Source organism: Marmota marmota, unplaced genomic scaffold (assembly GCF_001458135.2).
Source record: "Marmota marmota marmota unplaced genomic scaffold, marMar, whole genome shotgun sequence".
NCBI lineage: Eukaryota > Metazoa > Chordata > Mammalia > Rodentia > Sciuridae > Marmota > Marmota marmota.
Window position 1 is genome coordinate 19,758,086 of NW_026000164.1, and position 17,150 is coordinate 19,775,235.

Below are 17,150 nucleotides of genomic sequence, written 5' to 3' on the forward strand. Positions count from 1 at the left end.
TTTTTTTTTTTTTTTTTTTTTTTTTTTTTTTTTTTTTTTTTTTTTTTTTTTTTTTTTAGGGCTGGGATATAGCTTAGTGGTAGAGCACTTGTCTAGATTGAATTCAATCCCCAGCACCACTTACAAAATCTATTGTGATTAGTATTACAAGATGAAAATTAAGTTTGAAAAGGATTAACACCGTTTCACCTTTAGACAACCACTCAGAAATATGCAAGGTGTGGCACTTTCTTTATTGAGGTTTCCTTTAAGACCCCTAAGTAAAATTTGTCTTAAGTCCTATAAGTTTTATAAATCCTTTACAGTTGTTTTGGTTTATTTCTGAGAGTATTTCACAGCTGCAGGTACTGTGTGATTTTTTTCATGTTCAAATAAATACCTAGGAAAAATATTTATTAGCATTTAAAAAATCTTAACCACATGTTTAGTGTCTGTATTCTCTTGAAGTTTCTAGGTATATGATCATATAATAGGCATATTAAATTTTCATATCCTTTTTTAAGTGAGGCCTCTTATTTCTGTTTCCTTTCTTCTTATATTGGTTAAACTGCAAATTCCCAAACATTTCTATCTCAGTGTCCTTCTTCATTCTTAAAAATTATCGAGGACCTCAAAGAACCTTCGTTTATATAGATTATTTCTATTAATATTTAGTGTGCTAACTTTTTAAACTGACAACTTAAACAATATTTATTATTTCAGTTAAAAATAACAATATTAAACCCATTACAAACACAAAAACTTAGTGTGTATGTTACTGTGGTTTGAACCTAGGGCCTCATGTGTGCCAAGCATGTGTTCTTCCACTGAGCCACATCCCGAGCCCATAAAAATGCATTTTAATGAAAAATAACTATATTTCTAAAACAAAATTTTACAGAGAGGGTGGCATTGTTTTACATATTTTGTAAATCTCTTTCATGTCTGGTTTAATAGAAGGCAGCTGATTCTGACATCTGCTTCTACACTCAGTCTGTTGAAATGTACTATTTGGGTTGAAGTATACGAAGAAATCTTGCCTCACATGGACCTGTAGTTGGAAGAGGAAGAGTATTTTAATAGCCTTTTCAGATAACTCTAGATATTTTTCATTGATACTACACTAAAACTTGACAACTTGTCATTTCTTAAAGGCTAGCTGTAAAGTAGAATCTAAATCAATGAACCATTCACACTTGGTTACATTGAAATCCATTGGTCTGTTTTGCACGTTCAATGAATCTTTTACCCATGAATGATTTTATATCTTGCAGTGGTCATTTGAAAAATATCATTTCACTGAGTTATGGTGATCTTATATTGACATATTTCTTTACACACTATCAAAAAAAATCACATTTTTAATCTCACCATTTATTTTCCCAGAAACATCTATAAGTATGGGGAAGCAGTTCCTCATACTTCAGTGCCCAATGGCAAATACAGTTTCTAAAATCCTGGGTTTTGCTCAAAATTTAATCATTGACAACAAATACCATCCGTTGTTTTCCTTGAATTGACAGGCTCACTTAATACATTTTTGAGGCAATGTCTACAAAATACACAAGTGTAAATAACAAGAGCTTTCCTGTCAGTTTTCCTTCTAAGCAAAAAAGGTGTCCACGGCAAAAACAGCTGGCTCAGCTGCCGCTCAGCAGTCACTCTGATACTTTTTCTTGAGATAACCACGGCAGTGACATATGTAGCATACTTGACTTATGTGGACTCCCCATTTCATCACACAGAACATTAAAAAGATGTGTACTCACTTTAAAGTGAGATTTAATAAAATTATTAATTATTATTGTTTATCAGGGACATTTTTTATGTGACTGCTGTACTTATTTTCTGTAAGTGCACACATGAGAGTGAAAATGGGATTGCTAGTAAAGTTTGGTACCATTGCCTTTATTCTCGCTAGAGCTAGTGTTTTATCCACTAATTCTTTTGCACCATTAGTACAAATATCAACCCAGTAAAAAAGATAAAATAGCATCTTATAAAAATAGTTTTCACCTTGCAGACCTGCCCCGCCACTGAAAGGGTTTTGGGGACTCCTGGGGTCTTCTGCATTTTGAGAACCTGTGCATTACAACTTCTAGAAAAATTTAATAATGGTGATAAGATTTTCTTTTCTTGACTTCATTTCTGTGGAGCTACTTAATATAAGTAAGTACAAATTCTGAGGTTAAATTTAATTGTCTCATTTGCAATTTTAGACAATGATTCTGCAACTTCAGACCCCGATGCTGAAATTGCTGCCAGGACCAATGGAAAAGGGAACCCGGGTGAGCAGTCACCCAGCCCAGTCGAGTTCATCAACAGTGCGGGAGCAGGGGACTCTAGTCGCTCCACTCTTCAGAGGTACTCTCATCCAAGTCACATTTTACCTTCAGATTAATCTAAACACCAATTTCGGTGATTTAATTACCTTAGAAACAGAGCTGGCAGTAGTGAGGTCCTATATTTTAATTCTGGCCCTTCTACTTTTTCTTTATTTAAATGCCATCTCCTGAATCTTTTTCACCACAGTCTTACTGAATTAATATAAGAATATATTAGCCAGGCACAATGGCATGCACCTATAATCCCAGCTACTCAGGAGGCTGAGGCAGGAGGATCACAAATTGGAGGCAAATTTTTGATCCTGTCTCAAAATAAAAGATAAAAAAGAATGGGAAATATAGTTCACTGGTAGAACACTCCTGGGTTCTCAGTCCCCAGTAATGACTATATTAATACAAGAGTACTCATTTTCCCTCCTAAGTTCCATTCTCAGCCCTTTTGTAGTAAGTTTATTATTAATACTTAGCTTTATAAGTACTGTTTTTTCATTCAGAGTAGGATTTTTACCCCCTTTTCTGCCTACTGCTGCTTATAATTGCTTTGTCTAAAATCAGAAAAATAAAGCCCAGAGTACAGCAAAGGAGAGTGAAAGCAGCAATTTGTGTTGATTCTTAAATTGCACGTGACTGGTTTTTCTTATTCCTTGGGCTCTATTTCATGTAGCACTTTCTCACAAATATTAACCACTGATTATAGAACTGGAGATGATTTTTAGCATATATTCATCCCTCCTACTGGTAAAACGATTCTACTAGAGAAACTAGGTTCTACTAGAAAAAGATGGCCATCATTAGTATCTCTACTGTGAAAGACTCTAAAAATGCACTCAAGAAAAGATAGCCTAAAGGACTTCTACTGAGGATGCAGTTCTATATGAAAGAGAGTTTCTTCATCTTTGGTTCAACAAAATATACACTATATAGGATACAGTCATAGTGTTTATTAGATTTAAATGCAGAATTTGATGTGCTGTGATGGAAGAGGAAATACACCACATACTAAACTGTGGCTTAGCATATGTGTCTTAATATTCCTAGGAAAGTAACCATCTTCTCAGTCCACTGCAGATATGCTCACCACTTGCCATTTTGTTCATAACACCTCATCATCTTAGTCCTTTGATTCATGTTTTCACCACATTTCCTCTCTAATATTAAGATGGCAACTAATTTTAGTAGTTAGATGACCTTAGAAATAGAACTGTCAGTAATGAATCTCTCAGTTTAATCCCAGCTCTTCCTGTCTCATTTATATGAATGCCACTAAATATAAAAACCTCTTCAGCTTCAACATTGTAATGTGTCAAATGGACATAAGTGCAGATAACTAACTGTTCAAAGTTTTAAGGTTCAGTATCTTGTGTAAGTACATTCACATGTCACTTAATGATGGAACATTATGACAAACATGTAGTTAGGTGATTTTGTCATGGTGGGAACATCATAGAGTGTACTTACACAGTGACCAAACTAAAATGGCAACAATATGACTAGGCAATATAATCTTATGGGATTACCGTTGCATATGCCGTCCTTTATTGATCAGAATGTCATTATGTGGTGTTTGGCTATATAGGAAATATATAAAATATTATTGCCACTTTATATTTATATGTAACACGCACAGAAACACCTTTAGTTTTTTCCTGTCCTTATCAGTCTTTGTTCTGCTTTCTTATACTCCTCAAAATCCTTTGGAATTAACTGTTCCCCTCTTTCTTTCTCTGTATGCTGCCCTACACTTTATACCCCCTTGGCCATGTCATCACCAGGCATTGTCTGGCGGTAATTATGGATACATGGATCCCCTCTTGGGGTCCAGGATGATAGAATAGGAATCCAGAGGATCCTGCATTCAGAAGCCGAATACTGTACTCATTTACCTTCTCCTTTGAAGTGCCTTTTGAAAAGACATTGAGCACTCATCTCACTGTTCTAAATGCATTTGACCTTTAAGCCACCAAACCCTGACTGTTTTCTCCTGACCTATTTTTCCCCCTTACAGCGTCATCAGTGGTGTCGGGGAACTGGATCTAGACAAAGGGCTAGTGAAGAAAGCAGAGCCTAACACCAAAGACAAACCTTATTCTGACTGCCCCTTCCTGCTGCTAGATGTTCGTGATAGAGATTCTTACCAGCAGTGCCACATCATCGGAGGTAAGAGAGAAAGGGTTTTATAGTACCTCACTCCCAGGAACAGAGCCTGTTCTTGAGTCCAGGCAGGCTGAACCAAAACCAGCATTGACAGGGAGTCCGTGTGTGTACTAGATCCATTATGGAAACCTCTCAGGTTGGCTCCACCATGAGCTCTAAGAGAGGCTGCTGATGGTTCTCAAATGGCTCAGGGCTCAACAGTACTAAATGTGAACAGTGAAGTGAAGCTTCATTCTTTGTTCATAATGTCCTATTTCTTTTTATTCCCCAGTGTATTTAGGTTTATGGCTCATGATTTTGAAAATGTATTTACCTCTTAAATTTTAAACCAGCTGGGAACTGGGGCCAAGTTGTACTAAGAGCTACAGACGTCTAAACATTTTCTTCTCTTCACAGCTTACAGTTACCCAATTGCAACTCTGTCTAGAACGATGAACCCCTATTCAAATGATATTCTTGAATATGTATCCTTTGTTGTATTTTAAGAAGTTGGATAGGATGAGGATTACAAGAATCAAACGTACCATGAAGGAATGTTCCCGGTGAGAAGGCTGTCAGGTTAGCATATTTGAGAATTTGGATTCCTAACTGTTGCTTAGAATCTTGATGATGAAGGCAGATGCTTTCAAACCATGTTGCGCTGGGTCAAAAAAACATTAGGTGAAAGGTTATGATCTGTTGAAAGGTAGTCCTAAAATATTTTCCCACCAGAAAGCTTACCCAAGTAGAACTTAAGAAATAAATATTTTTCTATTTTAATTTTTTCTCCTTTAAAATTTTTGATTTTAAAAAAATTTTCCATTCACAAAAATTGTATAAGTAGAAAATAATTAAAATACTGAAAAATATAAAAAAGAAAATGGAAATCTCCCATAATCACACAGTTGGAGCATTTGCTCCTGTTATATTATTGGTATATTTTATTCTGGACTGTCTTGTGTGTGTGTGTGTGTGTGTGTGTGTGTTACAAAGTTGAAACCATACTTGTATGTATAGTGTCTTGCTTTTTTTCCGCTTCTTATTACAGCATGTCTCCCCATCCTAACATAAGCTCTTTGTAAACTCCATTTTTGATACTGTGTATTATCTCATCTTCAGATTTACTATAATTTATTAAATCATTCCTTTATTTTGGACTTTTGGGTGGTTCCACCTTTTTACTATTATAAGGAAGACTTTGGTGAATACATTGGATATAGAAGTTTTCCAGATTCTTTGTTTGTAAAATGGATACTAGAGTGTATAGTATTTACTTCCTGGGATGAAAAAAACCAAAGGGTGTAAATAAAGTATGTAACTAGTACTGTCTCAGACTATGGTAATACTAGTTCACAAAAGAAAAGAAAACTAGCTCATGTGGTTTCCATGACAGGAAATATCCAGTAACTGCTGGTGTGATGGGTAAGAACGGACTCCTCTGACATTTCCTGAACTCAGAAGGAAGAACCCTGGGGGTTTCTTAGAATCTAGGAGCATTAGCTCAGTGCCTGGATCCTTAACTTATCTTTTAGAAAAATGCTCACGGCAAGATCATCATTCTGTATGACGACGACGAAAGACTGGCCAGCCAGGCGGCCACCACCATGTGTGAGCGGGGGTTTGAAAACCTCTTCATGCTTTCTGGAGGTGAGCAAGGCCACCTTCTCCTTGGGACTTAAAAGATAGATCTGTGGACTCACAGTCCTTCAACCCACCCCATCACCTTTTCTTCTCAGTGTATGGAATTTAGTGTTCTCAAAGGAACTAGGAGTTATGTGAATTGTCCTTTAGCTCTATTGCACATGTTTTTAATTCCTAAAATAACAGTGTTGCTTCAGGGCTCTGGAAGAATGCTGAAGATTTGAGCAAAAGGATTTCTTTTGGAATTCTCAGAACATTCCCGTGTAACATTTTCTGGTGTAATTTGCTTAATGGTGAAACCGTTAGGAAAGATTTCATGTCCTTGTGTTGGCTTCAACTTGGTGACCAGAGATTAGGAGACATGCAGGCTTTTTTTCCCAGGGTTTGATGTGGCCTGACCATGTTAATCCTGTTTTTGTTTTGTTTGTTTATTTATTTTGATGCTCTTCTATGTCTAGGTCTAAAAGTCTTAGCTCAGAAATTCCCAGAAGGACTGATTACTGGTTCCCTGCCAGCATCTTGCCAGCAGGCCCCACCTCCTGGTTCTGCCCGGAAACGATCCAGCCCCAAAGTGCCACCCCCACCGGCTGAGAACAAATGGAGATTTACCCCAGAAGACTTAAAAAAGATAGGATATTATCTGGAAGAGGATCAGGGTCCCACAGACAATCCTAGTAAGATATTTTGACCTTTGTTTTCTGTGAAATTTGAGATTTGTAGCTTGAAATATTCCCTCATCATATGAAAAACTTCACTTTCCTATTCAGATTCTTAAACTATCTGAAAATATGGCTGATCCAGGTATGAGGTAGGGGTGACCCCTGATAGTGGTAAGAATTAGACATAGAGAAGAGTTTATCAGTCAAAGGGTGCATCTCAGGCAGGGTTGAGCGCAGCTTAAGGCATTCAGATTTCTTCTCAGGAAGTTTTCTTTTCCTTCCATTGCTTCTGGGCACATTTAAGCCACCACCCAGCACTTTCTGGTTTGTCCTCTTGTCTTACCTTTGCCCCTCTTTCCTTCTTCTAATCACCCCTCATCCTGCACCCCTTTCCACCAAAGGAAAAATGAGAGACTAGGTTTGTTGGGGATAACAGTGAGGAAGCAAAAAAGCTATCTGAGCTTCACTCCATCCCTTCCCCCTTCCCCAACTGCAAGTGGATCTCAAGGATGAGGAATAGGTCATCATTGGCCCAAAGTACATGCTGCACCAGGCTTCATTAGCTTAAAAGTGGTGGTAGACTAGGACTTCATTAGCTTAAAAGTATACTTGGCGGATTGTTCCTGGAATCATTCTTGTTGCTCAGCTCCTCTTTCTTGCTCCCTCCAGGCCGGCTGAACCAAACTAACTCCTCTGGAAGAGACTCCAAGGTGCCTAGTGCCCGCAGTAGTCAGAACCTGCCCACTGGGATCCCTGCTGGCCACTCGAACCCCCGAGCACTTGGCAGTGGCCACCTGCAAGGCAAACCCTGGAAGTAAAGACTTTATCTCACTTAGTCAAATAAATGTTTCCCCTCCTTTCAGAATCCCTGTGCAGTTCCCAAGTTGGTCATTTTCAGAACCGCTGTAGAGAAAAGCCCATGCCATGTCGGGTAGGCCATCTTCCCTCTCCCTGTCTCTCCCTCCTCTCCTTGCAGCCAGCTGGGGAAGGATTTTGACAGATAACCACAAAAACCAGAGGCATGACAGGCTCTAGTGTCCTCCCTATTGTTTACAGAATATTTAAGTCTTTTGAAACTGAATAGGAAAAAAAGGACCTCTCTCTCTTTTAAATAAGGTCCAGCTTGTTTGGTCTATATCCAGTGTTGTTTTGTAAATACTTCAGTCACATCTGCTGGTATGTTATTCCCAACCAGTTTTTTTGTTGTTCATTATTGATTTCATGAAGGCTTCTCCAGGTGGGCTTGGCGTGGGCAACAGTCCCCAGGATGTGTATGAGCCTTGGTTCTAGCCACCCACAGGCCCACACCAGGTGTGAGTGGCTTTCTAAAGAGCTCTGCCCAACATGCTGTGGCTCTGTTGGGAGTTCAGAATCTGGTACCTGTGAGCATGGCTTAATTTAAGATTTTGTAGAGAAGCACTACTTTTCTTTAGCACTCCCCCTCGTTAAATGGTTTCCTGGGGCCAGAAAGGTGTGTACTCTCCTATCTTCACATTGGGAAGAGGGATCACCTTGGCCATTGTACAGGCCTATGTTGGGAACCCCTAGAAGCCACCAGAATGGTCCCTCACTTGTAGTCTGTATATCAGTTGTAAATTTCCATTGCCTGATGGAGTTCATCTGTGTTAGATGAGTAGAAATTATGACCACTTGAAAACACGAGTTTCACTCAGGCAACAGGAACACACAAGGTGAGGAGGACTCTGAAGTCCTTTGTCAGGCTGACAACCCTTAAGCCCTTGCTTTAAAAGACAGTATTAGTCTAATTGAGTAATTAGTGCAATTTCCTGCTTACTTTTCATTCTCACGACTGAGCTGTGATTAGGAGGTTGTGATTATAGATTCTGGTTTTGGCCAGAATTTTGAATCAGCATTAATTGAATTGCTAGATGACTGACATTCATTCTATTTAATTGGGTGAACAAAAGACCTCAGGTAAGGATGAGGAGCTCTGAAATCATACAGAAAAGGAAAAGAGCCTTGTTAATTTTTATGGTCTGTGATCGTAGCTGTGATAAGGGACTAAGGAATAAATTGTGTTCTTTGTCATGGCAACCAGCTTCTGAAAGCCAACTGAAAATTGCCTATCCTTAGGTGGTTACTGCTGCTGGGTAAGATTTGCCTTAAAAGTACTATTTCTCACCACCAAAAAAAAACAAAAAAAACAAAAAAACCTCCGCAGTATTTCTAACGTGGGGGCTATGTTTGTAAGAGAAATAAACGTAATAAATATTTCATGCAGACATATGGAAAAATAAGTCAGATGCAGCCCAGTTCTGTTTTAGAGTGTGTTTATTCTTCTCTACTTGATTTCCAAAGTGCAACATTTTCCGATGCTTTAGAAATCAAACAAACCAGGGACATTGTTCAGATGTCAAGCCGTGCCCAATTTTCCACAAGATTCAAGAATCTTGTATAAAATTCAGCCAATGTACACATAGCTTTAATGAGAAGCCCGTCATGTTTCCCCATAAATTTATTGCCTGAGAACTTAGTTCAGCCTTTTGCTAATGCCAGAATGCTCTGGCTTTTTATTTTCTTTAAGGCATAGATAGAAAAATGCAGATTTTTCCACACTCAACTTTCCCCTAGCGTGGACAAGATTTTCAGCCATCTTTAACACATATACATTTTTAAGGAAAAATATTTTTCTCTGTAACAAAGTTCTGGTTATGCCATTTTAAAGTTGGCTAGTCAGGAGACTAGACTACCCCACCCGATTCTATTTTGAAAGTAAAGGATAGTTTCCCCTGTTGCTGTTCTGCAGTTGCAGCTTCATATGTTAGAAACACTACGTATATATTGGAAGTCAGAATTGCTGTGTGTTCAGCAGAGAGACGGAGCAGGTTGAATATATTTGTGTGTGTTTATCTATAGTGTTTTGCCCTATTGGTAAGGACTTAAAATTTTCAGAAGACCTGTCAAGATTCTGCACTTTGAGTGTTAAATGTTATTATCAGACATTTTTTTATAAGCTCAAGCAATTGCTTTTAACATTGTACCTTACTCCTTTCTTCATTAGATTGTTTGACATGTATTATTTAAATGATCAGTGATACTTTGTGCAATTATGAATGTTGAAGATTAAAGAACATAGTTACATAGTTACTAATTTGTCGTTTGCTATTAATGTGCTGAAATCTGCCAACTTCTCTCTTCCTCCCTGTCAGGATGATTTGGGGGAGCCCCAGGAGACTGGAGTGATTGGAAAGAGTACCTTTTTTTTTTCCTGCATCTCTTAGAAAGGCATATATTCTTTGTATAAATGAATCAGGAAATCATTCCAATTAGAGTCAGAGACATGCTCTCTGGTCAGAAGGCCTGGGTTTCCTGTCATGCTCAGGCAGGGACTGATGGCCAGATCATGTCACAGCTTCCTTGTCAGTGTTCTGGGCATTCATTCCCTGCCCTTGCCTGAGACCCCTGAGAAGGAGGACGCTTTACCAACGTGCAGTAACTGCTCTACTGTGCGTCAGTGATGGTCAAATTTTAATAATATGTTAGATGCCTCAAAGAGATGAGTATGTCAGAATGAGAAGAGTGGAGGAAGGAAGGAAGCAAGAAACAAAGAGGGAAGGGGGAGAAGAGAGGCAGAAAAGGAGGGGGAAGAAGGCTGCAGGACTCATTCAAAAACTGAGAACTTCCTGGGCTGTAATAATGTCAGGTTCAGTCTGTTGAAAACTATAGAATGATTCAAATGACCTAAAAGTAATTTTCATTTTTTACCTGCAGTAGGAAGCCAGAACCAACACAATCATATTGGACCTGGTATAAATCAGGATTAAAAGAGAACACATAATGTTCATTAGTCACTCAGGGACTTTTCCTGGGGTGCTGTTTAGATTCTACAAAAATTCTTAAGACTTTAAGCTACTCACCAGGAAAACAGAACAAAACAAAAACCTTTTCTTCTGTAATTCCCTCGTGGAATATAAGTGAAGCCAGAGTCCTAGGCTGGAAGAAATATGTAGGTGATTTTTCTTGTGTTGGTTTTAGTTTCTGTCGTGTTGTTTATTGGTTGTAGAGTCTGTCTTTTATTTTATTTGACTTTTTTAGGGGGATAACTAATTTCTGTCTACCTGGATTCAAATCCATGATTACCTTCTGGCTCTACTCTGAAGATAATCATTAAGATCCTTTCTTTCTCCAGTTCCAAAACTGAATGTTCTCAGTGTCTTTGATGTGAGTTTATTTTCTTCACATTTCTTTCAAAGATGTCTCATAATACTTTCCTTTTCCAAAACCTAAGAAACATGTGGATTATAATTTATAAGTTTAATTACATTGGGCATGTTAAATACATGCAGTCCAATTTTTTGATTAGCAAATATATTTTTCATATAAAAGCAAAAATAAGACACACTGTGCTTTAAAAAGTGTTCAGAATACATTTGGCTAGTAATACTTCGCTAGATTTGTAGTGATTATTGGAATTAATGTGATGGCATTCTTAAATTGGTATCCAGGTCAGTTATCGCATAAAGAAATGTAATGGTAGAAATTTGTTCATCTCAAAATTCTGACAGAACAGGGTACATGATATTGTTGTGTTGACAAAACTGTATTTGTCACAGTATGATCTCCTCATGGTGTCACTTTCTGGTACTGATCATTGTTGTTCTGAATGCAAAAGCAAATTCTCTTTGTGTAACATCCTGAGGCACCTAGTGAAATGTGTGGCCCACAAGATATCGATTATTAAATGCTATTGACTCATGAACTACATTCTGTTAAAGGAGATCACTGTGTCTTCCCTTTGAAATCACTTAGACCTTAATAATCTCCTAGAGGGTGCAGATCACCAACTCTGTGACAGTGGCCCTTAAGTAAGTGTTCTTTAATACATAAATCAAGACTGAAGTCCATTATGGTGGCCATTCGATGCCACTGTATGTTCTGGAGGCTTAGGAAGCTTGTTTTGTCCCCTTGTGCATCTAGTTTTTGGATCTTCCTCTGTGGAAGGTGCTCAGAGGGGCTAATTGGGTAGTTGTTCCCTGGCTGACTGCCACCTGCCAGGTCTGTTTTCACTGTCTTCTCAGTAGCCTTCTAAGTTGCTGCCATCCCCATCAGAGAGATTTTTTCCAAATCTTGAAGCTTTCCAGATACTATCAGACACTTATAGAGCACCTACTATGTGTTAGGTAGCACTTTCAGATACTCCATTTTGTGTGTGTGTGTGTGTGTGTGTGTATATATTTAGTTGTAGATTGACACAATACCTTTATTTTATTTATTTATATGTGTATGGAGGAGCAAACGCAGTGCCTCACACGTTCCCATAGTCCTTCCAATGTGTTTTGACTGGTTTAATTCTCAAGCAGTCCTGTGAGGCTGGCGTCTACCTTTTCAGCTGAGGAGGCTAAAGTTTGGGTGGAATGAAGCAGCTCACCCTGAATCATTGAGTAGTTGCTGGGAAGCTAGGACCCAGCCTGAGGACGACGGAGCATGTTCTCATAGGCACTCTACCCTGAGCTTCCCACTCTGGGTAGGCACAGCCAGGTTTGGTCCCCCTTGGCAGTACCTCTGGGTAGGCACAGCCAGGTTTGGTCCCCCTTGGCAGTACCTCTATTTCCCAGTGAAAATGTAGCCTGCCCTTGGCTTCCCTTCCCTCCTCATCACTGAGATTCCTCAGGAAGGCTTCCTCCTGCCACCTGCACAAAAGGCAGTGGAAAATTACGAACTAAAAACACCTGTGCCCTGGAATATAGTTTTTTTTCCACTGAATATGTCAGTGTACAGGGTCCTACCTTAAAAGAAAATTGATCCAGGGTTTCTGAGGTTTATTTTGTCAGTGGACACCCATGTCTTCTACTTAAAGAATGAGAGTTACAAACTTTTAACTAGACTGGGGGGTGGGGGATTAGGCTGTTTTCCAGATAGATTGAACTATTCATTTAATAAACCATCTTGATGTGCTTTGTGTCTATCTCTTCTTTCCTTTGTCATGATGTTTCTAATTCAGGCTGAAACATAAATTGTGAAAATCGACCCATGACCACAGGCCTGAGTTTTTTGGGGAAACAGAGGCAAACCTGCAGCCCATGTCAGCAAAGCCCTTATTTCCACTGCACTGTTATAAAAATGTAGCTGACACCACAGCTGTGGTTAAGCAGAGACTTTTAATTTTCTCCTTTTACTTTGGCAATAAACACTTGGCAGTCTTGGTCTCTGGGGTTGTTAGATGTTGCTCGCAGTTTGAGTTGCCAAATTAATGCGGATCCTGAAAGCTTTGGGGAAGAATTCATTACCCTTTGACAGTTTTTCAGATATAATGTGTGCTCTGTACTTTTCTCAGAGACCTTCCTTGGCCTGACCACTCTGAATGTATGGGTTGGTCATACCAGTTTCCTCTAAAAGTAGCATCTGGATCTTAGTGTGTTCAGGGAATGATGTTCCCATAGTCCTTCCAACCAGAGCCCCTGTGCATCCTCAGATCCACCTAGTCCCGCTTGCCCTTGCAGAACAATCGCCAGGATGATGAATAGCTCTGCACTGGATGAGGGATCAGTGAGGTCATATCTGGATCTTATTCAATGATTTTTCAATTTTAACTTCAGGCCAAAGCCAGAGAACTAGAGGTGCATATCTGAGTGTTAATTCGGAGACTACCTGGAAGATTCTTGTGGACCACCAACCACCCCCAGGCGACATTTGAGAACCATCTGTAGTGGTGTAAGGAAGAAATAAAATGACTTCACTTAAAGATCTTTGAGGAGCCCTGGAGAATAGGCGTTGGCATAATCAATTCCCAAGATTGTGATGGGAGCTGAATGTGAGCAGAAAGGGCTCTTGGGAATTTCCACTGGGACTACAGCAGAGTGCTTAGGGAAGGGCTTAGGGGACCTCGGTAATCCCTGTTCTGATATTAACACTGCTGCTTCCAGCTATATCTGGAGTGTAAATTTTTCTGAAGATAAGATAAACTGCAGTGTTCTGGGAAAGATGGTGAAATAAGAGGCCAGAACAGAAGAAGTGAGATTAGACAAATTCTAAAAAAGAATCTGAGCAAAGACTAAGATGCCCATTCAGATGTTTGATATTGAAAAGAAGTGGATGTTAGGGTAGCTTTGTGCACAGATTCATTATCTGGTGTGTTTTGGGGATAAACATCCCCAAATAAACATTGATTATTAAAGCTCATTGTAAGAAATTCTGAAAATCATAAAGAGCAAATCTACTAGCACTACCCAAGTTAGACATAGTTATTATTGGGGGATATGTCCTGAGTATCACCTGTTTGTGTGTTTTAAACAAAAATGGGATTCATATTCAACAGTCAAATTATTTTTTTCCATATTTTTGTTAGTACATTATAGTTGTACATAGTGGTGGCATCTGTTGCATATGCATATATAAACACAATGTAATTGGCCCGATATTCCCCAGTATTTCCCTTTTGCTTCCCATCCTGTCTCCCCCTGGTCCCTTGCCTTTATGGATCTCCCTTTAATTTTCATGTGGTTTCCTGCTCCCTGCAACTTTCTTTTCCTTTTTCCTTTCTAGCTTCTGCACATGAGAGAAAACATATGACCCTAGACCTCTTGAGTTTGGCTCATTTCACTTAACATAATGCTCTCAAGTTCCATCCATTTTCCTGCAAATGACATATTTTCTTTATGGCTGAATAAAACTCCATTGTGTGTATATATACCACATTTTTTTTTTTAGTCAGTTCATCCCTTGAGAGACACTGAGGTTGGTTCCATAGTTTGGCTATTGTGAATTGTTCATCTATAAATATGTAGTATGATGACTTTATTTTCTTAGGATAAATACCTAGGAGTGGTTTAGCTGGGTCATATGGTGTTCCATGCCTCGTCTTTTGAGGATCCTCCATATTGATTTCCATAGTGCTTATACTAATTTACAATCCCATCAAGAGTATAAAGGTGTTCCTTTTTTTCCACATCCTCTCCAACATTTATTATTGTTTGTATTCCTAATTTGACCAAATTATTTTTTTTAAAAAACTCACTCTAATTATTAAAGTCCAAATCACATGCTGTCAAATTCACCCATTTTAAGTATGCAAGGATTTTTTAATACATTTACAGAATTGCACAGCCATCACAATCCAGTTTTGGAATACTTCCACCTGTAGCCAGCTTCTTTCTCGTAAAGTGCTGTGAACATTTTGTCCATGTCAACACAGATCTTATTGCTTCGAGATGTTATTCCGTCATGGGCGTGTGTCATGTTAGTATCAATACTGATTGTTCTTTACATTCTTTTCCCTTTTTGTTTGACTTTTTACTATTCCAATCTTGTGCCTACATATTTTTTAACTTGTCCACATGTTTTTATAAAATAAATTCTTCCATGTGGATTTTCTGGGTCAAAGAAGCAATATATTTAAATGTCTTATATTGCCAAATTTGCCCTCCAGAAAGGTGGCACAAATTTATCTTCCCACCGACAGTATGTGACTGTCCTTACTCCTTCCTGCCGTTGATAACACTGAGTCATCAGTCTTTTATTCTAAGCCAAGCCAATGAGAGAAAAATGACAACTTTGTTTTTCTTTGATGTGCAAGGAATCACTGAGGATCAGTATCTTTCTTACAATTACTTTTTCTGTTTCTGCTTTTGGGAATTGCTTATTTATCTTTTGAACTGTTAGTCTTTTCCTTAAACCTCCCTTTACTTACTTGTACTTTCAACCCCCTCAAGATCATTAATATTTTCATATAAGTTATGATATTTTCTAAATGCATTATTTTATGTTTTTATTCATAATTTTTACATTTGATAAAAATGTTTGCAAACAAAATGTAAAGCTCTTCCCACAGTTGAAAAAATTTTTAAGTATTCATAGCTTCCATGTCTCCATTTAATAAGCATTTATTATGATTGATATTAATTGTATTATTACTAAAGTCATCTTACTAAATTTTCTTTTCTTACCAGGCTTTATTAAATAAAAGGTGATTGTCTTTCTACTTGGCCAAACTAAGCAGTAAAAATAGGTTGAGCTGATCTACGATCTTTTTTTGTTTTGTTTAATTTTTTCTTTTTTAGTTGTAGATGGACCCAATACTTTTATTTTATTTATATTTATTTATTTTAATTTTTATGTGGTGCTGAGAATGGAACCCAGAGCCTCTCATGTGCTAGAAAGTGCTCTACTACTAAGCCACAAACCCAGCCCTGATCTACAATATTATTGTATGGGTGGAGGAGGATGTTTCTCAAAACATAACACAAAGGGAATATTTTCAAATCTTTAGGTTATCCTTCTATAGATACCCAAACACCTCACCTTGTCTCATAAACTTATGTATGCAGTTTATATATACTGTATGTATAGTCAGCTTTGTTCTTGTTTTTCAGAATGTTTGGTAGCAAAAGCACTATTAAAATAGAACTCCAAGATGAAAACTCCCTCATATCCCTCATAAAATGACAAAAAAAAAAAAAAAAAAAAAAGTTGACTTTCAGACCACCTTTTGTGAAAAAGACAAGATTCAAGTCAGTAGAGCTGGAGGCAGCTTGAGATCTGAGCTGGCCAATTCAGGGAGATATCCCCATCCTCACCCAGACCCTAGTCCAGGCCCCAGTGACTTCTGTATAGTGACCCCAGCTCCACATTTACATCTTAAGAAATATGGAGAAAGAAGCAAAAAAGTAGAGTCTTATTTTTTAAAAAGCTGGGATACTCTGTGTGCCATGGTACTAGTCACTAGTATACTGCCACAGTCCTCAGGATTCCCAAGCCCAGGGAGGGATGCCAACTTCAAGCCATGTAGGGAATATGGGCAGGAGAACAGAAAGGCAGGGGGTGGGAACTGGAGGGAGCACAGGTGATGTGCAGGGGATGCTGAAAAAGATGTTGCAAATGAAAAATTAACCACACCTCTACCCTTAAAGGCAGAACCTTTGGGCTATATTACAATTAATGAAAATGTCCCTGGATTGGCAATTCATTCTTTATCTTCAGCGAATGATTTCATTTCACCCAATTATTTTCTTCCAATGTAATTAAGGAGTGGGAGGCCATATCTTGCTTTATAGTAATCTGTTTGACTTGACTGCAACATCTGCAGTCACCAGTATTATTCTCTCTCACATTCCAGGTTATTGCTTTTGTAGACGATGGCTACAACCAGCTGAATTCCTTGTCACCATGGGGTTCTGGGCATTTGCTTTGCAGCTGTGGCAGCTGCCTGCTTCCAAGATATGCACAAATCGCCCCTGACGAGATGAGCTCAGGGTGATCTAATTAAAATAGATACCACTTGGATACAGGATCCTGGAATACAGGGGAGTTAGGGGTCCTTTAGCCTAACCACCCACATGTTTCCAATGAGGTCTGCAGGAACTAAATCACTTCTGCCCCAACTTTCAGAGGTGGATGTGCCCCATGCACTCCACATACAAGCCCCAAGATTCTGCAC

General features: G+C 38.6%; 1 protein-coding gene across 3 annotated transcripts in view; it reads left to right on the forward strand.

The window, feature by feature from the left end:
- The window catches only part of Cep41 (centrosomal protein 41), a 42,424-nt gene extending 32,559 nt beyond the window's left edge, over positions 1 to 9,865 (forward strand). For all 3 annotated transcript variants that reach the window (XM_015493827.2, XM_048786930.1, XM_048786929.1), the window contains 6 exons: positions 2,199 to 2,343; positions 4,330 to 4,481; positions 4,875 to 4,942; positions 5,990 to 6,104; positions 6,557 to 6,772; positions 7,427 to 9,865. In XM_015493827.2, coding sequence (XP_015349313.1) covers positions 2,199 to 2,343; positions 4,330 to 4,481; positions 4,875 to 4,942; positions 5,990 to 6,104; positions 6,557 to 6,772; positions 7,427 to 7,575 — 845 coding nt within the window. In that variant the 3' untranslated portion in view covers positions 7,576 to 9,865. The remainder of the gene's footprint in view (positions 1 to 2,198; positions 2,344 to 4,329; positions 4,482 to 4,874; positions 4,943 to 5,989; positions 6,105 to 6,556; positions 6,773 to 7,426) is intronic.
- Positions 9,866 to 17,150: the final 7,285 nt, after the last annotated feature.